Source organism: Myodes glareolus, chromosome 14, assembly GCF_982192425.1.
Source record: "Myodes glareolus chromosome 14, mMyoGla1.1, whole genome shotgun sequence".
In the NCBI taxonomy this organism is placed as follows: Eukaryota; Metazoa; Chordata; class Mammalia; order Rodentia; family Cricetidae; genus Myodes; species Myodes glareolus.
This window is the reverse complement of record NC_142039.1, coordinates 49,909,023-49,935,012: the sequence shown is the minus strand read 5'-3', so window position 1 is coordinate 49,935,012 and position 25,990 is coordinate 49,909,023. Positions and strand designations below refer to the sequence as shown.

Here is a 25,990-nt window from a genome sequence, read left to right as displayed (position 1 = left end):
GGTGGGAGGAGTTTTCCTTTACTGGGGCCAAAGGTATTTTAACCCTGGATTTAGTTGAATAAAGGGGCATTCTCTTCTTGAGGATGACTGGAACTCTGTATCTGTGTGTGTGCATCTTGTGCTTTAACCCCTAGGACAATATGGAACTCGTGGGATGTGGGTGGCGTGGAAGGACGACACCTACAGCTGACATCAACTCTCGATTGACTAAGGGGCTCTCAAAATGAATCTGATAATTAGCATCCAGTCCAAGCCTAGTGATAGTGACACAACTCCAGAAAACACAAAAGGTGAACTGTTTTTACAAACAGCTACATGTAAATAAGTACTGGACTTGGGGGAGGAATGCTAGGGAATCTTTGTGGCAGAATTTGTTTAAAAGATGGGTTGCATTTGTTTATGTTGCAGGATATTTGTTTAACTATGTGAAGATGTGCTGCATTTGTTTAATTATGTAAAGATGTGTTGTGTCGTTTTCCCTGCCTGCCTAAGGTAACTGATTGGTCTAGTAAAAAGTTGAACAGCCAATGGTGTGGAAGGAAATATGGGCGGTTCTTCCAGAGAGGGAGAGTAAGTAGAAAGAAAGATTTAGGTTTGGGGAGAAAGAAAAGGAGACAACAGTGAGTCTCCAGGGGCCAGACAGACAGCCCCGAGGCAAAACGTAGATGAACAGAAACAGGTTAAATTAACTTTAAAAAGATAGTGGGACAAGCCTAAGCTAAGGCTGAGCATTCATAATTAGTAAGTTTTCGTGTCTTTATTTGGGAGCTGGCTGGAGACCCAAAGAAAAAAATCCAACTACAAGTACTGCAGTCTTTCATAGGTCACTTAGAATTATACAGGTACAGTCTGTAAAAAGAGAAAAGGAAAAAAAAAACCTGTATAATCCCAGCACCAGAGGAGCTGAGTGGGGAGGACTATAAATTGTAGGGTAGCCTGGGCTACACAGTGAGACCCTGAAAAAAAAAAACAAAAAACTAATTTTCAGAAAATTTCCCTGCCTTCCCAATCTTCTGTTGTTTTCTCATTCACAGTACCAGTTCTTGAAATGTGATGGTGGCAGACATTGGTGCCACTAACTCAAGGAGGAGGAGGAACATTGAAGAATTGAAAAGTACTTTGAAATAGTTTTATTGGCTCATAAGACCTTTGCATATAAAAAAAATACCCAAATCACTATGCAGTATTAAATCACAATTACATTTTCTTTTACCAATTGGGACTACCCAAATATACATTTTTTAAAAGAAAAAAAAGCCTACTGAACAGAATTTTGAAATGACATAATGACTTAAATACTATGACAAAATAGATAATTCCTTATAACATTAAGTAATTGCACAAAGCTGCCAGGTATTTTCATAAGCATAATCATTGCACAGAGTGCAAATGAACACAATTTCAATGGTACACATTTAGCTGAATTAACCACCTCCACCTATGGAACTCTTAACATCTGGCACAAAATGTTGGTCTGTTTTAACTTTTCCCAGCCAACTATCTCCAAGACTCAGCGACTTCTGGCCTTCCTCAGGTACAAGCATCCTACTCATAGCCTAAAAGTCAACACCGCCTCTGCTTGAAGAAGTCAATTCCTCTTAGCTCCTCAGGCAAGTAGTCCTGGTCCACAGGCTCACTGTACATGGGGTTGTACTTGTAGCCTTTGCCATAGCCCAAATCCTTCATCAGCCTGGTGGGTGCATTCCTCAGGTGCAGGGGGACGGGAGGCAGGGGCCCCTGATGATTCCGCAGACAGGCCTTCACGTTGTTGTAGGCACTGTACACCTCAATGGATTTGGGGGCTCTGGCAAAATACACCACACACTGGGCCAGAAGCACCTAGGACACAGAAGAGCATGTCATAAGGAAGATGCCACAAAGTTTATGTTTGGCACAGTACTTTATGATCTCTACTAGTTAATTCTTAGACGATTCCCATGTTTGTTTTTAATTTAATTTTTTTCCACATTCTTTCACTTAGTCTGGACAATTAATTTACAAATGTAGAAAAAGTCCTATGAGGTGAGAGGGAAGCTGGACCAGTGATTCTCATTTAACCTAAGAACTTCTCACTAAAGCAAATATTTCTTAGGTACTAATTCATAAAACAAATGACTGGAAAAGCTGTCCTGCATGGAGGTTAACATGCAATTTCCTGTCCCTAGAAAGCCTGGAGACTTCTGAGCCTCAGGACTCCTGAGGACAGTTTGAAAACATGACCTTGTTTCTGGTGATAGTCCTATAATCTCAGTCACTCAGGAGGCTGAGGAAGGAAGGTCTCAGGTTTAAGGGCTAGAGAATGGGCTCAGAACAATTTTGAGCAACTTATAAGACCCTGTTTCAAAAAGTTAAAACAGATACAACACAGTGGTAAAGCATTTGACTGGCACATATGTTCTGTACAAATCCAATGTTATAAAAACAAAGTCAAACCACCTCATTGATAGGGAAGTTCTCATTTCTCTAGGAAGTTAATATTCTATGAAGTTCAAAAGCTAAGAAGCTTGCTCAGTGGGCTAACATACCAGTGATGAAGGCAGGAATTACATTCAGATCCACAAAGGACAGGACACAAAACAAAACAGATTTGCAAAGAACTCACTTGGTATCTTACCTCACATTCGGGCATGCCTATGAAGTGACAGCCTTGGTAGGCAGCAACTGCTTGTGCTAATGCTGATGGATCTGCCAAGCCTGTCACACATAAGGAGACAAGGTAAAGAAGTTTAAGTCACAGCACTGTCAGTGTGCAACCAGTAACCGCTATTGCATGCAAACTTAGGAACAGAACACCCAACACAATTACACCAATTTACCTCTGATATCCAACCACATTAAGCAAGAACTATTTTAGAGCTACTGTTGTTGTCAAAAATGGTCTCTTGTGGATAAATACATTCCAGTAAGAAAACAAAGACTACATACGACAAACAGAAGTGCAAAGGTCATAAAGTCATCCACAGGATTTTATGTAAATGTAAACTCTAGAAGATTAAGAAGAGGAAAACTTTTCTGATCTTTGTCTTAAATGGTATCTAGAATCTTCCATTTCTATCACAGGAACTATCCAATAAAAACCTTAACATTTGGCTGCAAAGCTAACCAGAAAATCATCTTGTATTTGGATACTCTGAAAGTTCTTGAAAGATCATTCCCAAAGGAGAAACAGAAATGGTAACTCTCTGAACACAGTTAAAGCTCATGCTCATGAAGAAACAGACCACTGGGCTCATGACAATTCTTTCCTTTTCTGCCTACTCTGCATGATTCCATGACATTCTTGGTCCAAGGGTAACATATACCAATTCTCACAACCCCCACGGACTCTCTTCCACTCACCAATGTCTTCGCTGGCAAACCTCACAAGTCTCCTGGCCACGTAGAGTGGGTCCTCCCCTCCCTCAAGCATCCGTGCCAGCCAGTACAGGGAGGCATTCTGGTCAGAGCCACGCATAGCCTTGTGTAGAGCAGAGATGCAGTTGTAGTGTTCTTCTCCTGTACACCAGAGAGAACACTGTCACATGGCTACCTTGTGTGCCCACCTGACATACAAAGCAGCACTAAACAGGCCCCAGGTATGTTGGGGAAGGCAGGCATGACAGCTGCCCTAGAGGTGTATTCAGTGAAGTGAAACCTGGATTAGCCCCAGAGGAGCTCACTCAGGGCCCCATGACTGTTTCATAGCACAGTCTTGTTCAGAGGAGAAACTCCTGGTGGTTGTACACACTGCCAGCACAGAGACATAGCTGGCATAAGGAAGGGAGACATAGAGGACTGTCAGAGACGAGAGAGGTGGGACAGAGTCTCATGTCCTGGTTTCATCTTCTGCCCCCACAGTCTATTTGAGTAAAAGTGACTGGGCATGGTCAGAGGTATCAGAATGGAGGCAAAGTAGCAGGGACAGCTGTTAAAGCCCATTTGTTTCTCAGTGTCATTGCCAGCTGACACCCTGGTATCTGAAGCCCATGGTCATTAAACCGCAGACTGTGAGGACACTTGTGAGGAGACTGGCAGATGATCTAACGGTTCTTATCCTGAAAGTACTGTAGCTCCATCCTCACCACTGGCCTCAATCCATCCTTAATCTTCAATTCACAGTTAAATCAGCAAAATATACTTTAGAAAAACCATTAAAGCACAGGAAATTAAAGCTAACAGTAGTCAAAAATAAGCAGTGCCCTGTAGACATGTTTCATGCCTTTCTGACCATCCTTTCATGTACATTTAAGGACATGACACCTGAGAAGGCAGAGCACACTGGTCCTAAATCTTTACAGAGAAACACCTGCTTTGTGGTCATCATGCGTTACAACAATGTGACTGTGTTCTGGTAGGCACAGCACTGTGGCTCCAGGAACAAATCCCAGCAGCTGCTGAGATAACATTTGGTCTTCAAATGGAATGACAAGAAACTGGTCTACCAAAGAGAAAATAGCTGTTAGGCTGATTGAAGGGCTCCAAAACTCCAATTCCCAAGGAAACCCAAGCTAGATCAATGGCAGTTACTAAACTTTTATGAGTAAGTAGTGTCCTTCACCTGGGGCTTTTCCAGTTAAGTGAGCCATGAACCCTGCCTGGATGAAGTGTCCTGGATGGAAGTGATCTACATGGCTTTGGCCCCTTTTCTGCCTCTTCTCTACAGGGCAGGGCCTAACATTGGGAAGGAACAGGCAGCCACCTCTAGCCTACTACCTATCTTTAGTTTCTCATCTTTAGTTTAAAGGTTTAGTTTAAAGGTTTCTCATCTTTACTGGGTTAGCACAGGATATATCAACTGGTACAGTGAACCAAAGAACAGGCTCTGGTCCAAGGTAATTTGGATTTGAACCTCAAACTCACTATCAGTGCAGACTCTGGAAAATTTTCTACGCTTCGGGATTCTCACTGGGTAAAATGGGATTGTTTTAAAGACACAGGCTGTGTACAGAGCAAAAACTACAGAAGAACTAACTATAACTGCTAGCATTAATCACTAGCTTACATTAAAAATAATTCCACTTTTGCTTTTATGATATACTGTCTGATAATTGGAAATTTCATATTATTAATCTAAAAGTACAAAGTCAATACAGGGCAGACCATTTGTTATCACTCAGAAGTTTTTTCACTCTGATGTAGAAACATTTGAACTACTTACTAGATCCTACTAGTGGACAACTGTTTTATTTGTGACATTAAAAGAAATAATAATAAAAAAATCTCTAATGGTAAGGTTTTTTTTTTTTTTTTTTTGTCTCATCAGTTATAAAAAGTCTCAAGAGTCTAAGCTAACACATTTCCAGGGCAATGGTTCTACAGTTCTTATTTATAGAGCAATCAGTAAAAGCACATTTCTTGAGAATGTAAATTATATTTATGTGTGTCTGACAATCCCCTGTGGAACAGACATGTTGGCATGGGTGGGCAGTGTGAGCATACTGGTATTAGAAGGGCATGATGCATGGGGTCCTCAAGGTTGTGCCCCCACACAGCTTCCACTGCCTTCAGCTCCTCCTAGGTAAGGGAAGAGCTAGAAAGATGATCCCTCATATACAGTTCCATAAGGCTAAACACCTCCAAGAGCAACTCTTCTCAGTAACATGGTCTAGGTAGAGTGGCCTTAGAGTCTCCACAGAGGCATATGCAGGCAGTGAGAAAGCACAATGGGAAGTAGTTAAAACTGGATTTGAGGATCAGTTTTTAGCACATGCTTTTGAACTGAGAATTTTATGGGAAGTAGGGATAATATTAATAAGCTACCTTCTAAAGTTGTTTTGGAAATCTAAAAAAGAAAAAACTGAAAGCACTCAATGGTTATTCATAAACATTCTATGGATTTTAACGTGGTAAGTGTAAGAGATGGTCCAGTCAAAGGAAAGGCTCTTCTGGGACACTCACAAGGGGGGGATGAAGGCCACTGCTACTGAGCCTCCAGAAGGTGTGAGAATCTGTTCACTTCTGAAAAATGTTTGGTTTCTTCTCATTCCATTCTAGTATTTGGCTGAAAGCAAATATGGAGCTATGTGTAGATGTTTTACTTCTTAGGCTTCTCAAGGACTGCCAAGACATTCAATGGAGAGCATGTGAAAAGGCCCCTGGCTGAGGCCACACCCAGCACCACATAGGTGGGACAGGGGTGTTCAATGTGTCCTTAGCACTGTTTTCAACACACAGCACTATCAGTGAGGGGTGCTTTGGTCACTCAGGATGTGCAGCCAGCTCACTCATTCATGAGAAGCAGTGGCCAGGACCAGAGTCATTATCCAGTCCCTCCCCAATTCTCTAGCCAGTAAGAAGAACACTTATCATCAGGAAATACCAGAATGGAGACTTAAGTCAACGAGACCTGGAAGTCAACCTCTGTTTCTGGCAGGACTTTTAAAGACATGGACATAGTTATACAACATGATACTACTCAGTCACACAAACGTTCTATGATGCAGTTCTGCCTGATCTACAGTAAGTCATCCTCACTTCTACATTTAAAAAAGCTGCAAATATGCTGTTTTTATGATATTTAATAAGCTCACAGATTTAATAAGAATTGGGGTATTTGCTATCTATAAGCATGTTTATATACAAATACTTAGTGCACACTGCAAAATTAACCATTTTGAGGCTATTAGAAAACAACCAAAATCCTTGTAAATTTACCTTTCAGATGAAAAATGGAGGATTTCAACTCTCAAATAAACCAGTAAGTCTTGACTTACTTACTGACTTTGTCTTTGTATGACAAGAATCATTGTCAACTGAATTCATATGCTTTCAGACTGCTATGTTCTACCAAGTGCTACCAGACAGCAAGGGGAAATCTGTATCTAACAACCTTACAAGATGAAGCCTCCAAGTTCAAACTCCCAAGTTCTTCTTGATTCTTAATCAAGGCAGCTTTATTTTATGCTTGTTTTCAGAAAGGTCAGCCCTGTGTGTGAGGCTTACTTCTATTATAATATGCAGATCAAATTAAGAATCTGGGGTATGCTTTGGGCTGGCATAAGATTACAGGCTGGAAATGAGCTGCAGGCATACACTTGTTCCCGCAGTTCTACGGTTCCCCTATCTCAATTCCTCACCTGCGCGGTCATATAAAATGTGGGACCGCTGGAGGCCTTCTTTCACATCATTCTCAGTGATTAGAACTCGGCTCGGGGAATAGGTTTGACCACTCTTCTTACAGAACATCTTCCTAGAGCTCAACCTGGCCAGCACTGCCAGTTGCAGTCCATTCAAGCCAGTCCGTGCATCACCATCACTGAGGTAAGCCAGAGTGTCCACTGCTTTATCTTCTATGAAGACAGAGGGCCTGCAACAGAAACCAGGGTTTGTTATCAGCACATTCAAGTCACACCTCGTTTTGCAGCACATATTAATTAAACTTTAGCTTCAAGTAAGCACTGTAGTTCAAAGGTTTTACTACTTACTCTGAATTCATATTAACTAGATACCTAAGCATTTTTTAGACTAAGAACTGACCAGATTTCCTAAGTCCTGGGGGTATGCCAGTATACTTTACCAGTCAGAAGCTACAGGGTATCTCACTCTATCTCACAGGGTGAGGCAATCACATTCTATCTTATGAGCCACAGAAGACCACACTGCACAAGTTCCTTTACACAAGCTTGTACAAGGTAGGATAAAAATGCTATGCAAAGTCAATGTGACAAGTGGGCTATATGTTTTTACCCTATAGAACAGTGAAAACTACTAGACATGCTAGTATGTCACTGTGGTGATATTTTGTTTGTGTTCTAACAAATAAAGCTTGCCTGAAAATCAGAGGGTGGAGCTAGCCACTAGTTAACCATAGAGGCCAATGATGGCACACACCTTTAATTCCAGCACTTGGGAGGAAGCAGGAATATCAGGAGTTCAAAGCCACACTGGGCTACACGAGACTTGACCAGTCAAAAAGAGAAACAGAGTTCACACCTTTGATCCCAGCACTAGGTAGGTAGAGACAGAAAATGAAATGGCTGGGCAGAGAGGAATATAAGACAGGAGGAGACAGGAGCTCAGCCTCTTTCAGGCTGAGGACTTGGTGAGGTAAGGCTGTGGCTTTCTCCTTTGTCTCTCTGATCTTTCAGCATTTACCCCTATATTTGACTCTGGGTTTTTATTACTAAGATCAATTAGACTTTGTGCTACACCTCATGATAGTGGATGGAAAGTCTATTTCAAGGGTCATCCACATCTGATGACATAGGATACTCAGATCACTTTCAGACAGGGTAAAAACAGCATCACAGTAGGTTAGTCTCTAATCAGAAGGCCCAAATCCCTCATCTTACGAACAGACAAAGATCTCAATTGCTCTGACACAGCAGACCAAGGAAGAGGTCTTTGGAATTCTGACTGTGGCATTTTCAGATGGCAGCACGTCACTGTCTGTGGGTACCAATCATATAAAATCTGCCCAGTGCAGTAAAGAGCAGCAGGTACTTCACACTCTCCTGGGAACTGATTAGAGGACTCCCCAGAATTTGGGTAAATCTACTAGGACTAAAATTTATACTAACATTTATTCATTTACTTATTTTTCTGTTTTTTTTTTTTAAGACGGTCTCTCTAGATAGACCAATGCAGTCTTAACTTATAGCAATCTGCCCACCTGATCCCCAGTGCTGGGATTACAGGTTTCTGTCATTTGGTCTGGACACAAACACACGTCTAAGTTCAGACATCAAAAGGCAAGTCACACTATGATTACTTTTCAAGCCTGATTTATTAAATTTTCTCTTCCCAATCTAGTTAGCCATCCAAAATTTCATTATTTAGGATTGTTTCTGATTGAGTGGATAGTTGTATTTTTTTCAAAGAAAAATATGCTTTTTAAAATTTACAGTTCATTCTTGTCATTTCCAATCTCTGGTTGAAATTATTTATAGTAACACTAAGTCATGATCACAGCTGTCCAAACAAGTTACCTGGGAGGCAGTGCACAGTGAACTGGGCTGGGCTGAGAAAGAGTCTTGAAGGGGAAGAGGGAATTCTGTTTGTTTGCTGTGGTCAACATAGTTGTTACTAGCTACCCACCCACAAAAGTGACCAGCCAACCTCCATCTCACTCAGGGAAAGATTTGTGTTTAATGTTTTAAAAACAGCCTCATGGGAGAGAGATTGGAGAACTAGAAACAACAAAAGCTCACCAAAATTTACTTGAGAAAAGTCATAATGAAACGTAATCATTTGTTACAGTAATAAAAATAACGTAAAAAGTATGGCATTCTGCCAGGCACACCATTAGTCCCAGCACTTTGGAAGCAGACACAGGTGGATCTCAAGTGAGTTTGAGGCCAGCCTGGTCTACAAAGCAAGTTCTAGGGCAGCCAAGACTGTTCTACAGAGAAACCCTGTCTCAGAAAACAAAAACAAAAACAAAGATATTCTTTTCTTCACCAAAGGTATCCCAGATTTCTAGCTACTCATTGTGTGTCTTAGGGTTTCTATGGCTGGGATTAAACACCATGACCGAATGCACCTTGAAGAAGAAGGGTTTATTCCATCTTACACTTCCCAGTAATAGTCCAGCACTCGGAAGACAAGGACAGGAACTCAAGGCAGGAACTGAAACAGAGGTCATGGAGCAATACTGCTTACTGGCTTGCTCTCCATGGTTTCCTCAGCCTGTTTTCCTATACAACTGCACTGTCTCCCATGGGCTGGGCCCTCCCATATCTATTATTAATCAAAAAAATCTACAGAGCTGCCTAGAGGCAGGCAGTCTCTCCGTCCCTTTCCCAAATGACTCTAGGGTGTCACGCTGACCAAACAGCAAGGGCACTACAGAGCCTGCCTGTGGGGCTAATCTAGTGATCTGTCATTACAGGCAAGAGCACCACACCAGGTTCTAAAGCATAGGTCATTTTGCTCTTACAGTTTGGAGTCACAAAAGTCACCACTCCTTCACCCTTTAGATATGATTAATATTTGTAACGTCACCGTCTGTCCAGAGTATTTTAAAAACAGAATAAATCTGTCAGCAACTCTGTGCAAATAATAAAAAGGAGGCTGTGCTGATAGCACTCAATGGTCATAAGCAAACAACAAAATGAAAATCTCTTCTGAAGAATACTGTGCAGAAAGTTCTCAGGTTCTACCTACCACTCAGCTATGTCCTGAACTACTGCTTTTAAAGCTTTGAAGAGTTTTAGTATTTAAAACATAATCTTTATTATTCAAATCTTTTATGTTTTGAATAATAACATAAAGTATATTAAAATACTCTGGGAGCAGTGAGATAGCTCAGCAGGTAAAGGTGGTTAGTGTGTGCAAGCCTGGAGAACTGAGTTCAATTCTGAGAACCTACATAAAGGAGTTCTACACACATATGCACTCGTATACACACCCCCACTTCCACCCCCCCACACACAAATAATTAATAAAAAAAAATTAGGGGCTAGAGAGATGGTTCAGTGGCCAAGAGCATATAATACTCTTGCAGAGTTTCTCGAACCAATGTGGTACAGCCTGAAACTCCTTTAAGTCTTTAATTCCTGCTGTAAGGGGATCCAACGCCTGGTTCTGGCCTCTTAGAGCACCTGCATACACACACTGCACAAACCCACACAGCAATACATTAATAATAATAATAATAACTTTTAAAAATTAAAAATAAAATACCCTGTGATGGAATGAGACAAGGGGACAATTTAAACTAAGAATGATAAAACAGAAGCCAGAGAAATGCATTAGTGGGCAAACTTGCTGCCAGGCCACATGGTCTGAGAGTTCAATTCCCGAAACTCACGTGGAAAGAGAGAACGAACTCTCAGAAGCTGAACTTTGTTCTTCACTCACACACACAAACACACACTGGGGAGGGGGTGGGGAGACTGCTTTCAATTTAGAAAGGAATTTCAAAAGTTAGAGAACTGAGAGTAAAATCTACTTTGGGCAAACAAAGGCTGACCACAATTTCATAGCCTCCTGGAATAAAATAATAAATAGTAAGTTATACCATTATGAAGTAATAAACAGGAGCTGTAGGATGCCTTAGTGAGTAAAGGCATTGGCTGCTTCAGCCTAAGTTCAATTCCCAGAACGCACATGGTGAAAGGAGAGATGATGTAAGTTGTCCTTTGACCTACACATACCTTCATGGCACACATGCACTGAAACCCACACACAAAATAAAAAATTTAAGACAAAATAATTAAAAATAAATAATTTGGCCAGGTGTGGTAGCCCATGACTAATTTCAGTACCCAGGAGGCAGGTAGCTCTGAGTCTGAGGTCAGCCTGGCCTACACAGCTGTTCTACACAAGTTCTACACAAGTTCTACAACAGCCAGGGGCCAGGGTAATAAAAAGGGAGACCTTGTCTTAAAAAAAAAAAAACAAAAATAACACAACAACAAAAGATAATAAAAGCTTCTATAATAAGAAAAAGAAAAAGTTGGCTGAAACAAATGCATTGGAAAATACATTCTTGGATAACAAAATGTAGTGTTAAAACAGAATTAGAACCAAGCTCCTCCAACTGAAACAAGTTTTGATCTTAACAGAGAAACAGAAATCTCCCTCCCTTTTCCAGAGGCCTAAACTCTTTTGCATGTTAATTTTTTGCTTTTTGGGTTTTTAGTTTATATTTTTTTATTTTTCATGACAGATGATACTGGAAAGTGAAATTCCTTGTGACTTCAGAGGAGAACCAAAGACAGCCTGGTTTATGTAATAAAAATAAGTCAGAGCTGAAATAGCTGCAAAGGTACAGGAAGTGGCACTCAGATGCTGGTGTAACCAGCAGCTGTAGCTGGACTTAAGGTCTGCTCAACAGGAGGAAAATCATTCCTGGCACTGGAAACCTAGCCACCTTTCTGGGGCTAGTGATGCCATAGATCTTAGAGGATAATCTAGTACTGCCACTCTGCAAAACCAGCATATCTCACTACATTTAAATCCTACCCTTATACCTACAAACAAGTAAGCCCCCATGCCTCGTCAAAGAAGCTTCTCTTTACAGCAAATGAAAGCAACACAGAAAACCATACTGGACACAATGCAGAGATCAACAATCACTGGGAGCCCAGGCCCACTGGATACATCAACGCAGTTCCTGCATGTAGGCACAGTTCCTGCATCTAGGTGTAGGGAACAACATATTGGGCAGGGAGGTTTGTTACAAGGATCAAAATACCAGTAAATCTGCTGTGAAACAATGTCTCCTAGAAATGGCTACATAAACAAGATCTGGACAAAGGTACTATCAATAGATATGCTATTGGAAGGGAGAAAATTCCACAGGGTCCCACCCCAGACCAAAAACTATACACAACTAAGGACTGCTGGAGAGGAAGAATTAGCCTCTGGGAGAGAGGGGCTGCAGGGAGGAAAAAGAAGGGGGAAAGTAATGAAATTCTAATAGTTAAAAATGTATTAAAAAGAGAAGATACAATGTTTTCTATACTCTTATTTTACTCTAGTTGGTATCTTCTGCTGCAGGGTTTGACTACCTTTGTTTTGCTATTTGGTGGTAGAAAACATGCCAGAGAGAAAAATAACAAAAAAACCAAACCAAACCAAAAAAAACAAAAAAGGAAAACTGATGAGAGAGAGTGGTAGAGCAGGAGGTCCTGTTAGCAGGCACGGACATTATGAATTCAAGACCAGCCTAACTAAAAGAGCTAGTTCCAAAGCTACAGAGAAACCCTGTCTTAAAAAAAAGAAAAAAGAAAAGAAAAAAAAAAGCAGGATGGAGGGTGAACAAGATGTCTTGTGTAGGCTGCTGTGTTTAAATCATGGCTCTTCTCTATAATCCAGGAATTCCAAGCAAGATAGACTCATGGCCCCCAAGCAAGAGAGCTCTAAATGCTGTTTACTCCCCTCTCACATAGAGATCCACCTGCCTCTGCCTCCCAAGTGCTGGGATTAAAGGCGTGTGCCACCACCCCCAAGCATGATCTGCAGTAGTTATCAGAAGCAGGTAATTTAGAGTAACAGCAGCAGTTTATACTCTGATTCTCAACAGTACAAGATCACTGACCACAGTCAGTCCTTGCCTCCCTCCAAAATTAACCAAGCGCACAGATAGCACACTTCATTTTTTATGTGATGTAATCAAGATGTTATTTGCTATCTAACACACTGTATCCAGAATGTGTTTATAATTGCAGCATAGGGAAGTAAAAATCACACAGATCAAGTTCAAGGCTAACCTGGCTACAGGGCCCTGTCTCAAAAAACCAAAATTTAGATGGATGGATGGATGGATGGATGGATGGATGGATGGATGAATAAGACAGACAGACAGACAAAACTTCCTTCCCTTTTTGAGATGAGGTCAAATGTAACACAAGCTAGACTTGAATTATACAGGCTAAGATGACTTTGAACTTCACACTGTCCTGCCTCCATCCCGAGTGCTGAATTATAGGTTTAAGTCATGCCATTTTTGCAGTGCTGGAGACCAAACCTAGGACCTCATGCATACTAGGAAAGCACTCTATCAGTTAAGCTACATCTCAGTGACTTAATATTTTTCTATGGCCATTACTCAGCATGTAAATTTCAATTATTATATCCTTTGTATTGCTTTGGACAAACAAGTACATTCATCTCATTATTAGCAAACAAGTTTTCATCTTTAGTGAAAAAATTACATGTACACTAAACAACTGTTTGAAAATAATTAATTTTAGCTGGGTGTAGTGGTTCATGCCTTTAATCCCAGCACTGCAGAGGCAGGTGAATCTCTAATTTCAAGGCTAGCCTAGTCTACAGAGTGAGTTCCAGGACAACCAGGCTACACTGAGAAACTCTGTTGAGAAAAAAATAAATAAATAAAATGAACAAAAAAATTTTAAAAATTTAATGAATTGCTATCAAAGTTTGATTTGCATACCTGTCTTATATACTCGGGATCATAAACTGGATGAAAAAGACAACTAGCATACAAAGTTTAAGGTACTCTCTTGTGTACATGACCACAGCAGAGTACCAGCAGCCCTTTGCTCATCTGGCTCTCAGCACCCTACATGCTCTCTACAGGCATAGGAATGTACTTTTCAGCACTCAGCAATATCTAGCATATGCAGGACTTTCAATGCCTCAGGAATGTTGGGATTAAAGGCCTAAGAATGTTTTCTAAAGAGCACTCAGGCTGGGGTGGAGATGGGTGGAGCTTAGTAACTAAGCTTGTGATGACTTGAGTGTAAACCCCAGCATTAAAACAAGCAAGAAACTGAATACTGTCCTACTGTAATGGAAATGCACATGTATACAGTGTGTGAGAACTCCATTTTACAAATAACAGTCAAGTGGAGAAACAACACCCAGAGTAGACCTAGATGCCATGTACATCACCTCGCACACAGCCTTCAACAGTCTAGAATTTCTCTGTGCAAGTTCTGGTTTCTATCTAAAGCACCAAAATACAACACATCAACACAACACTCACTCTTCCCAGAGAAGAGTCAATGCAGTCTTCTCTTCTAGCTAGATCAGCTAACTAATCTGATCACTATGGGTAAGAATGAACATACAGGTGACACCAGTCAATAGAGATTTGAAAGTAAAATTTATCCACAATAACTGAAAGACAATACAGACTTTATTCTCATGTCATAGTTCTGGTTACTAAGAAGCCTTGGTCAACTTTCTTACCTATATTACTACAAAAAAGGGGGACTCTAGTTCTCATCACTGGACATCTGCTGCATAAACTTTGACCTCTCATGGTTTTATTTAGAGTAAACTGACTGCGGGGGTGGGGGGCATTCTCCCAGCTCCATTTTTGTGCAATTGACAGTTGAGTGTCAAGTACAGAGGATTATTTAATACATAGGTGCTTGGGTGGTTTCTCTAGGCTGCCAGTAGGCAGGTCACTTTCAGATGCAGCCTACAATGGGGTACACACCTTGCAGAGAACTAAGAGCAATAACAAAACCATTTAGACTGTCTGCTCTTTTACTATGACTATATGCTGACTGCTGTAAACAATGTCAACAATAAAATACTCTCTGGCAAAGTAGGGGAAAAAAAATTCTTGGCAATTGAGGAGGCAGCTACTTCTTTCAGGAAGTCTCCTAAAATGTGTTTCTTCTGTGGCCTATGACACCTCCTAACATCTTGTCAGTAATGCTAGCAAATTGACCAATTAAGGGAGCTAAGGCTAATACTTATTTTACTGTGCTTGCAACAGATAAAAAGGGATATTTCTATTAAAGAAAAAGGTCTCACACCTGAACAATTATGTCCCATGAAGGACGATACTAAAGAATAAACTATGTCTCTCCTATTAAAAGTTAGAATTTATTTATGCCCTAAGCAATCACCAAGGATGCAAAATATACTTGACGGGGTGCTGGGGATATAAACAAGACAGTCTCCTGTTTTCTTAGCATTCCCAGGAAGGTGGAGGACAGAAACAAGCAAGAATGAAAGAAGCCATAACTGGATTAACTCTAAATGAACGACAGACAAACTTAAGACATGTTGGATACCAGAGGTTTGCACTGACTGCAATACAATTTTAGCAGGTTAAGGGTGACTGATTTATTCAGTATGTGACTACTAGTTTAGTAACATATAAAATCTGAATTCTTCCACTGGATCTGCTCAAACTTCCTTCACGTGCCTGCAGGTCACCTAGAACTCTCTTAAATCACAGAAGCCTCCTCATGAGGATGGGCTCCACAGTTCTACTGTGGCAAAGCAGTGAGTGGGAGACCTGGAGAACTTGGATAATCCAGTCCCATGAAATGACATGAAATAAAAAGGACTCTGAATAAACATGACATAAAACTGCATACTTACAACAACCAGAACATGGGATAATAAGTTTCCTACAGTTTGGGAATTTTCTTTTCTTTCCTTTTCCCTTTTCAATTTATCTTTAGCACATGGTGGCCTGAGTCTACAGTTGGTCCACGAATTCTCCGCATCTTCAAATTCAATCTTTGACTGAAAAGTTTTATTTAATGCATTTTTACAAACATGTGTAAATCTTTTCTTCATCACTAGTCCCTACACAATAGAGAACAAGAGCTAGTCATATAGCATTTATATCATATTAGGCATTAGAATCTAGGAAGGGTGGAAGCACAGCAGTTGCACAGCGTTTGTCTATCACGAGCAGGATATTGAGTTGACTGCAAAAAATTCTTTTTAAAACTACAAACAATCTAGCCAGAATTTAAAGTATGTGGGAATGGGAGAATGTGTGTAGATTTAATGCAAACACTGTGCCTGCATATTTATTTGTAAAGGGTCCTGGAACCAATCCCTTCTCAGGGACTGAGAGAAGACTATACTAGATACAATGACCTGAGACCTACACAAGCCCAGCCCACAAGGGCTCCTGGTATGAGCACAATGGACAGATAAGAGCAGGCCCCACACTTTTTTCTGGTCACAGTCCTAATGGCCATTCAATCACAACTGTACTCTATAATAAAGCAACCTCGCTCTGCCCTGGGGTCCTTAGTCAAATACTTCAAGGTTTTCATGTGGCATTCTTCCTACATGTAAGACAAGAGCAAATGGGAGAATCCAGACACAGGGAGAAGTGTTGAAACCCAAAACCTGAGTACTTTAATCCTCACTGAAAAGCGGCCCCAGAACTTGGCCTTGCAGCAGCACATGCAGCTGTCTGATCCATGGCATGAGGTGGGCAACAGCCTCTCTGCAGACCACACTGTGTTCACTGCGTTATTTCAGCCACCACATGAACAAATAGCTTCAGAAGAACATTTCCAACAATAAAGGAGAACCTCTGACCCAAGAAATCAAATGGATTCACCATCCAAACACTACAGGGTAGTCATGATGCAGAACTAAGGAGCAAAGGGAATGAGACAGCCTCTTATTTGTCACTTTCAACTAACTTCTTTATTTCCATGGGAATGTGTTTTGGAGTATGCAAAATGTTTTAAGCCACTGTATGATTAGAGTTACAGCAACTTCTCTCCAACACTTTGAAAAACACACTATGGGGCAAAAGAAATCACAATCTAATACAAATCTCCAATGATGTGCAAATTAATTCTAGAAGTATATATCTATTTCCTCTACTTAAAAAGCAGCTTGAGGCCTTTAAAATAAGGCTTCCTATAGTCTTTCTAAACCTTTAAAACAAGTGATCGAGGAAAAAGCATGAAGCATAAAAGCAAATGCACAGTAACTACAGTAACAGCAACATTAAAGCTCAAAAAGGTATAGACACACCTATGAGCCAGAAAATGCACCTAAGAAGGGACCCCCGAAGGAGGTCTTGAGGGCAGGATTAAACACTTCTTGTTTATTATTCTTACAGGCAGATGGGCAATTCTTCTCTGCCACCACCCCTCCATGGCTGAGGCCCAGCCCTCTTTGGTTCTCTGCCAGAGATTCTCAGGGAGGTGTGGGCGTCCAGGAGTGCGCACAATCTACTTACTCAGAGCTGCAGTTGCTGCTGTGGCTCAGAGGGTCAGTAGGACGGCTAGAGTCTACGACATGGATTCCCAGTGAATTGATAGCTCTCATTAAAATAGTCACCATTGCCTCTACTGGAAGCTTCTCAAGAACAATCACCCGACATCGGCTCAGAAGAGCGGCATTGACCTGGAAGGAAGGGTTCTCTGTGGTTGCACCAATCAGTGTGATCGTCCCACATTCCACGTGAGGAAGGAAAGTGTCCTGATCATGGGAGGAAAAGAGAAGACAGTGATTCTACTCAGCAGCCATGGGCAGAATCCTATGTAAGTTGTCTATCCACTCCTTCATCTTCCTAATTTCACCTTTTCAGAACACTCATCAGATAGAGCAGATCAATTTCACGAGTATCCCTCTTGGTTAACATGTATAAAGCTCAACTTTTGGGTCTTGATTAACATGTATAAAGCTCAACTTTTGGGTGTCTAAGCCTGGTCTCTTGTTGAAAAGGTATGGTAAATTACCACCTACCTATAAGAATAATTCCAACAACTTCAACATAAACTACTTCTTGGCTTAGAAAAGTACCTTCTAGTACACAGTGTGTACAACTGCATGCCAGCTTTTTATAGAAGACCACAGTGTTAGTATTTCTAAAATATTCTTCCCCTACAAGTATTCAAACATCCTGTTACTGTTCTTAACACTGGTGAATATGCAACCCCCAGATATTGTCTAAAGGGAAAATGTCAGGTCAACGGTCCCATGTAAAATCATGAAGCCAGTGTCAGGCAGAATTCTAAAATGTTGTTTTACTCAAAAAGATTCACATTAGGAGAAAAAAGGTTTACTATTTTTGTGAAATATTTCTACTTGCAGTTAAAAAGCTGCAACAATGTAAATCAAAGAAAAAAGAATGCCTGAAAAACAACCATTTTTCTATTAGGTAATTCAAAATGAAGCCTCTAAATAAACATTTAAAACATTATCTTTTAATATTTTTATTGACAAGAGCTAGAAGGCACAGAAAACAGAAAATAATTTGAGGTATACATATACAGGAGAGAAATAAAACCATGAATTTGGGGGAGGGGTAAGAGCTAGAATCCAGGGTTTTCATAAGATAGGTAAGTGCTTTAGACCCTAACCTTAAAAAGATCTTTAGATCAAGTGTAATTGGTCACAATGTCTTTTTAGATTAAAAGCCTCTGGAAGTTGGAAACTGGATCAAAAGATCCTTTTCTTACATGGAAAGTCAGAGATAGAACAATCATTCCATTTATCAGAGGGAGAAAGCATTCTCTTGTCATCTAAAAATACAAAAAAAAAAAAAAGGGGAAATAAGCTTGAAGATGGGTGGCAGGCTACGTGTCCGGAGGACAGTTAACATCTGTTGCACTTTTTCAAAGTGCTCTTACATTCTATGTGTCCTAGTTTATGCACATATCTGAAAACTAGTAAAAAGTTAATATACCTGCTGAGATTTATTGAACCGATGAATCTCATCAATAAAGAGGATGGTTTTCCTTTTGAAAAAGCTCTTCTCATTCTGGGCCTGCTTTATGACATCTCGCACGTCATTTGTCTTGGCATTTGTTGCAGACAATGTCACAAACCTTATGCTGTGCTTCTTGCTGTTGTTGGCTATGATGTGAGCCAAGGTGGTCTAAAAAAAGGTGATAAACAGAGTTTGAAAAACTCATCAGACAGACTGGGCAGCATGCATGGGTACCACAAGCAGCATCGTAACTATTTAACCAAGTATACTGAACATGGCAGAATGCTGAAGCAGAGAGACTATAGAGTTGTAAAAAGGAACAAAATAATTACAATTAAGATGGAAAGATAGTTAATTCTACCACTCCCCTCCACTTAACTCCTTTTGATTCTTTTTTGGTGGACTCTTTTAAGATCTTATGAATCCCAATAAAGAATAGCAGTCCTGATTTAGCAAAGCCGGGGTAACAGCTGTGACCTCTCACCAAAGAGAAATTCTTTCTCCTTTGGCCAAGAGTATGATGTTGAAGGCTCCTGGATAAGAGTTGATCCCAGAACCAAGCTCAAATGGAAGCCAGCAGATTAGCTGAGAAAAGCAAAATGAATGGCTTCTGAGGGCACTGACAAGCAGCTAGCATGTGAAGTGGCTACATGCCACTTCTGAATGTCCACTCTAGAAGGAAATTAAAAGCAGGAATTTGATCTTATTAATACTTACCAGAAAACAAAGGAAAGATTGAAGAAAACCTCTTAATTCAGTACCTGGCATTTAATGGGTGCTCAATAAGTATGTATTTGCCATGACTGATACTACTGTTAGCAATTCAGTATTAAAAATGGAAATAAAGAAAAAGTGAAGGTTGCTAACTGAATGACAAACTGTTCAGCACTTTATTTTCTGGGAGTTGTACAGTTGAGTGTCATCAGACACTGGCTGCTTGGTAACGAATCCCAGCTTACCTGTGCCTTTTGGAATTAGGCTCCCATGTCATATGGGCTTGTGACTACCACCAACTGAGCAGACTTGGCCCAGAAATCTCTCACATTCAACCCTCCATGACTCACCACTCAGCTCCCTGCAGACCTTTGCAAAGCCTACAAGCATCAATATGCACTCTAATGCTGTTACACAGATGTCAGGATTACTGCCGATACTATTGACCAAGCCCCTAAAAAGAGGAACCACCAAATCCGGGAGGGGTGCAAAAGACATCAACAACTAAACAATTAGCATGTTATTTTGGAGGCTGGAAGTATACCTCAATGATGGAGTAGAATGCAAGGATCAGGGATTAAAAAAATGTTATCTGGGGTACATCTGATGTATGCTTGATCAGAGAGAACATGAGTACAAGAAGGCACAAAAGGAATGATGCATTCCAGAAAATAAAGAAGTGTAGCTGAGATGAGCTGCAAAGAAAAACAGGATTAACATCACAAATGTGTTCGTGTATGAAGCAGCCTGAACCTCAATCAAGAAGCATTCTTTACATTCCAATCCTGGGCTCATTCTTTATTTGTTCTATGGACGGGCATGAACAGGACTGTCAATTTATCACATTCTCTCAAGAACTCTTCCAGCGACCTGTTCTCTAAACCCATGATATCCTAGCCAATCTCCTCTGGCTGTAGTAAGATGACACACAGAACAGGACACTAAAGCATGAATGCTTTTCTTAATCGGAAGGCAATATGAGAAAGTTAAGGGAATGCCTGTTGAAACGCTGCACAGAAGGGAGATTTCTATTAGTTTCAAAAGCCAGTTAGAATAAACCAAGTAGTGGGAAGGAAAAGAAGTAGAACAGAAAAAAAATTTAATTACTTTTCCACAACAAATGGAGCTTACAAAATGTTTCTTCCCAGATTTTTGCTGCATGCCCTTTGCTTGGAATTAGGTCACTAAAAATCAAGGATGTGGGGGTACGTAGGAACACAAAGATGGCTCGAATCTCAGTACACATCTCCGCATAAACCAAGAAATTCAGGCATTTTTTTCTTTGGAAAACGCCCAACAAGTATGTTTTGGGGGAACTGGGGAAATGACATACTTGCTTCCTCATTGCAAACTCGGCTCACGCACGGGGACCGCGCCCCCAGGCCTCCCTCTCCCGAGGAGGGGTCGGGAATTTTGAGGACCGCACCTGGCCCTCGGCAAGAGTGACACTCACCTTGCCGCAGCCTGGCGGGCCCCACAGGATGAGCGAGGGGATCTCGTTGGTCTCCAGCAACGAGCGGAGCAGAGTCTCCTGCCCCACGGCCCTACTCTGCCCGATGTAGTCCTGCAGCGTATCGGGACGCATCTTGTCTGCCAGCGGCTTGCCCTCCAGCATCTGTCGGATTTCCTCGGCTGCCAGCGCCCGGGGATGCGAGCGGCCCGCGCTGACTCCGAACGATGCATCGGCGGCGTCCGCGTCCCAGTGCCCCGGGTCTTCCTCGCCGTCCACATCCGCGTCGCCATCGCCGTCCACCCCCGCCTCCTCTTCCTCTTGAGCCTCCGCCTCGTCCCAGCTGCGCGGAGATGCACTGCCCGCCGCGGCCGCAGCCGCCGGCCTCTTGCCCAAGCCCTTCCTAGCGGGGCTGCTGGACCGGGCCACCGGGAAGTCTGGGATGAGGCGCGCGCCGCTGGGCGTGGGCGGTGCGTCGTAGCTCTCACGGCTCTCGGTCTCGCCGCCGTCGTCACCCTCCTCGCCCTCGCCCTCGCTGCTCTCGGCCGCCGTCGGGGTGGCGGGCTGCTTCAGCGCCGAGCTCTCCGACAGCCGCCGCCGCTTGGCGCCCGGTGGCGAGGGTCCCTTGGCCCGTTCCCCCGCGCGATGCGACCCGGCCGCGGGCTCCGCATGCCCCGCGGGGTGCAGCAGCAGGCAGCGGTCCAGGTGCGAGTTGATGTGCGCGGCGGGCATCATCTGCTGGCACACGGGGCACTGCACCTGGTGCAGCTGCGACAGGAAGGGGTCGTCTTCCGGCCCGCTCACCTCCATGGTGGCCGCTGCCCTCCCCGGCGCCCGCGCCGCTGCACCTGCCCCTGGGAACGCCGATGCCCGCCGCTAGGCCCCGTGCCGCGCGACCCTCGCGCTCCGGAGAGGTAGCAGGACGCGCACAGGCCGAGGGAGGGCGCCGCTCATGCCTCACGTCCCCAGCTCCCGCGTCAACCCGCCCTCGGCCCGCAGCTGGCAACGCCTCGCACGTCGTGTCGGGAAGTGTAGTCCAAAGCGGGCCGACTAGCCCGAACCGTTTGTCCCAATCGCCGCCGGCAATTTCTCGCATTGCACTTTGGGAAACGTAGTTCGCCGTCTCTAACCGGGTCTCTATTCTGGTTCCGTCCCTGGGAACTGAGGCGTTTCTGAGGTGTTGCTTGGGTAGGCGTGGTGCGCGTGCGCACGCCCGCTCAATACCAGAAACAGCCATCTTCCGCCCTTCGAGTGATGCGAAAGCCGAAAGGAACTAGGGAACTTGGCTTTCCAGGATTTCGGCCTTCTGGGTTCGGAAACAGAGATAGTGTGGACAGGGAGAATTATTTGTAATAAAACAGAAACGAAGTGGAAATACGCAAGACGTGCCTAGAAAACCGGAGATAGGACCTCAACTGGAAAAACACAATCAGCTACACAGATGGACGAGAAAGTTCAATTCAGAAGGCAGCTCAAGGAAAAGCAAATAAAAGCGTTTCTCTTCCTTGCCCCTTTTATTTTTACCTAAGACCCTGTCACCCAAAGTACTTAAGAGTTATATATAATAGCTGTAAACTGGACAGCAAGCATTTTATTCCCATAAAATTTTTATAGGCGTTCTTTAAAGGTGAGTTGCAGCAGATAGAAGTGGAAAGGAGTACCATAGACATTTTAAAAGTACTCGCTGAGTGTGGTGGGGATACCTTTAATACCAGTACAAACGAGGCACAGACAGGTGAGTCTCCAAGTTTGAGGCTAACCTCGTCTGTATATTGAGTTCCAAGCCAGCGAAGGCTTTGACAAAAATTTTTATTTGATCTACTACCCAACAATGTACCCTATACATAGAGGTCTATAGAATCCCTTTCTATTTACTGTTTTTCCACTGATGGTTTAATTATCTTAGTCTATGAAATAGAGTGGTAATAGATAATGTGAAATGAAATGACAAATTCTGTTACATATCAAAGATGTAATAATATTAAACTCAAAGAAGAACAAAATGGCTGGCTCCTATTGGAAGAAGTATGCTATGGAATAATCTTCTTGTACCCCATAAAGATTTGCCATTCAAATTGGTTTAATTAAATGCTGATTGACCAGTAGCCAGGCAGGAAGTATAGGTGGGGCAACCAAACGAAGGATGATTGGAAGAAGGGCAGAGTTAGGAGACACTGGCCAGACATGAAGAGAGCAAGATGGGAAGCTGTACTGAGAAAAGGTACTGCCATGTAACAGAGCATAAATAAGGGGTATTGGTTAACTTTAAATGTAAAAGCTAGTTAATAATAAGCTTAAGCTATTGATTGAGCCTTTATAAGTAATATTAAGCCTCTGTGTGGTAATTTGGGAAGTGGCTGCTGGCTAGCTGGGACTGAGCCCAAAACGTTTAGCAAGAATTTCCACATAAAGCCTAAAAAAGCTTTAAAAAGAATTCTAAACACACAAAAATGGAGTCAAACTCAGCTTCTTGGTAACCATTTTTTCTTGGATAGGTTCTGTTTGCTGACGGCAAGCAGAGAGAGAGAACGGCTCCTTTAAAAGATGGTTTCCTGACTCAGCATTAGCAGCAGAAACCCTATGGCTCTTGTAAGAGATCCTGCCACCAAACACTTAAATGAGATTTATGAACAGTGGGTGGCACACTACTCAGGGACAGAACTCAGAAATTTTCTAAAGTTGGGATGGTAAACATGGTCCCAACTGGTATTGATGCCATGAAGCTAGGCACTCAGGAAACAAAGGAATGGATTAAAACCAGCTGCCAAAGGTGCCTTTTTGGTCCTCGTCAAACCATTTAGCAGTTTAAAGACTCGTGGGAGTGGGGGAACAGGGGGCTGGAGAGATGGCTCAATGGTTAAGAGCACTGTCTGCCCTTCCAAAGGTCCTGAGTTCAATTCCCAGCAACCACATGGTGGCTCACAGCCATCTGTAATGAGATCTGGTATCCTCTTCTGGCCTGCAGGCATGCATACAGGCAGAACACTGTATACTTAGTAAATAAATAAATCTTTAAAAAAAAGACTCATGTGGTCAGAAAAAGAGATATGCAGTAAAGATAGATACAGAACAAAGAAAGAAAGAGACCTATAAATAGATTACAGTGTGTTTAAAAATATATATGTAGGCTTGGGAGAGAAAAGAAAAAGGGTAAAATAAAGTCTTTAAGAAATAAATAAGAGTAATAAAATATGATAATCCACATAAAGATGGGAAATACACAGAGAATCTGAATTATGTGTATTATTGCATTGTCTTTAGATTTTTTTGAGCAAATAACTGCTGAGAGACATTTGATTATGAAAGCTGTTAGATTAAACCTTCCTATATATTTTAAAAAATATCTTGACTTCAAAATTTAAGTCAAAAGGTATGTTACTTTGGGACAGAGATTCTGCTTTTATTTCCATGGGAAATGAGAGGCTGTGGATTCATTATGGGTTAAGAAAAATCAGGTTTGATCAAGGAAGACCCCCTGGAAAATCTCTGAAAGGAGCTGATGTCTCCAACGAGTCAGTATCTCAGAGGAGCAGTTTTTTCTGAGTTCTACATCCAGAACAGCTTCAAGGTGACTGGTTGAGGTGATCCAATCATACAGAATACTCCAGTCAGGACTTGACCATATCCTAAATTTTCTCAGAGTCCCCCAAAGATTACCAGTGCTCCCAATCAGCAGGAAGTAACCTATAAAACTATACCCGCATTCCCTTCCCAAAATATATTATGAATATTTGTCATTGTATAGCAGACTTGGCTACAAATTGTTAATGGTCATAGTAAAAAAAAAAGCTAAACAAAAGAATTAAATTCAAAGATATCTTTCTAAAATAAAGGGGATAGGATATAGAAATGATAGGATAAAAAGATAGATTATTAAATCTTCTTGAATTCAAATATTTTACATTGGTATAGATTTTGGTTTATAAATACAAATTTAAGGTTAATTTTGTTATACTGTATGAATAATTCTACTCTTACTTGGGTATGATGCTTATGCAGCTCATTTAAAATGTAATATATAATTAAGAAATACAAATTAATGGACACCGATAATAGCAAACTTGGTCAGGTATATTTTCAATATACATACAGAGATCTATTTCATATAGAGATCTATTTCAGTTAGGTAAGCAATCTTCAAACACTTCAAAGACCTACACAATATGGCATTTAAAATGTTTTAATAACTTAGACTTTTCTTGACAGTGAGACATGTCTACTCCTGACAGCACTAATTACTTCAGAGAGGATGATGAGCATTGAAGAAACTCCATATGGAATTTGTTTCCTTTATGGCAAAAGCTAGCCATGTGGGCAAAGAAACTACCCTTGCCTCAATTGCTGACAGTTACTTCCCAAACGGGACCAGCAGGACGTAAGAAAGGAAACTGTTGAACTTTGCCAATACAAAGTAAGACGGTCCTTCAAAATACCCTGCTTCAGAGGAAAGTCTGTCAGATATACTAGACTTATAGGCCAGAGTTTGATGTCCCAATGTTACAGAGGAACTTTCAGTGACTGTCCAAGTAGCTTATGGTTTCTGTCATTAGGTAACATTTCACCCTTCTGGGTTCTTTGATGGAGTTGAAGGCTAGATAGTTATAGTTTTCTTTAGTTATGATAAAAGGTAAATCAGATACGAAACTTTGGACTCACAAAGGTAAAACAGATGATAAAATATTTTCTTTTATTTTGCCAAATACAAACAGACTGGATATTGTAACTGTAATTGTTGTTTGGTAACTGTTTTTGTTGTATATAATCTTAATGTGAAAGTTAAAACCTTCCTTTCTAATTAGACAAATGAGGAAATAATGTGGAAATAATCTTCTTATATACTGTAAAGATTTGTCTCTCTGGTTTAATAAAATGATTGCCCAGTAGCCAGGCAGGAAGTATAGGCAGGATGACCAAACTAAGGATGATAGGAAGGAGAAGGGTGGAGTCAGAGGAGAAACTGACCGAGATAGCAAGATAGGCGTGCTGTACTGAGAAAG

General features: G+C 41.6%; 1 protein-coding gene across 1 annotated transcript; it reads right to left on the bottom strand.

The window, feature by feature from the left end:
- Positions 1–1,115: 1,115 nt before the first annotated feature.
- Wrnip1 (WRN helicase interacting protein 1) lies at positions 1,116–21,933 on the bottom strand. The gene is made up of 7 exons (XM_085699342.2): positions 20,997–21,933; positions 18,806–18,997; positions 17,354–17,595; positions 7,056–7,285; positions 3,340–3,495; positions 2,615–2,694; positions 1,116–1,839 (listed from the first exon to the last, which is right to left on the bottom strand). The coding sequence occupies exons 1-7, from the start codon at positions 21,801–21,803 to the stop codon at positions 1,564–1,566; spliced, it is 1,983 nt and encodes a 660-aa protein (XP_085555468.1). The 5' UTR covers positions 21,804–21,933; the 3' UTR covers positions 1,116–1,563.
- Positions 21,934–25,990: the final 4,057 nt, after the last annotated feature.

What these genes read in the sequence shown, in the direction of transcription:
- Wrnip1 (XM_085699342.2), bottom strand. Translation starts at nt 21,803, where the DNA reads ATGGAGGTGAGCGGGCCGGAAGACGACCCCTTCCTGTCGCAGCTGCAC. An exon ending in GCCCGCCAGGCTGCGGCAAG is followed by an intron (nt 18,998 to 20,996) that starts GTGAGTGTCACT and finishes ACCTTTTTTTAG; the next exon opens with ACCACCTTGGCTCACATCAT. An exon ending in CATTTTATATGACCGCGCAG is followed by an intron (nt 3,496 to 7,055) that starts GTGAGGAATTGA and finishes TCTGGTGTACAG; the next exon opens with GAGAAGAACACTACAACTGC.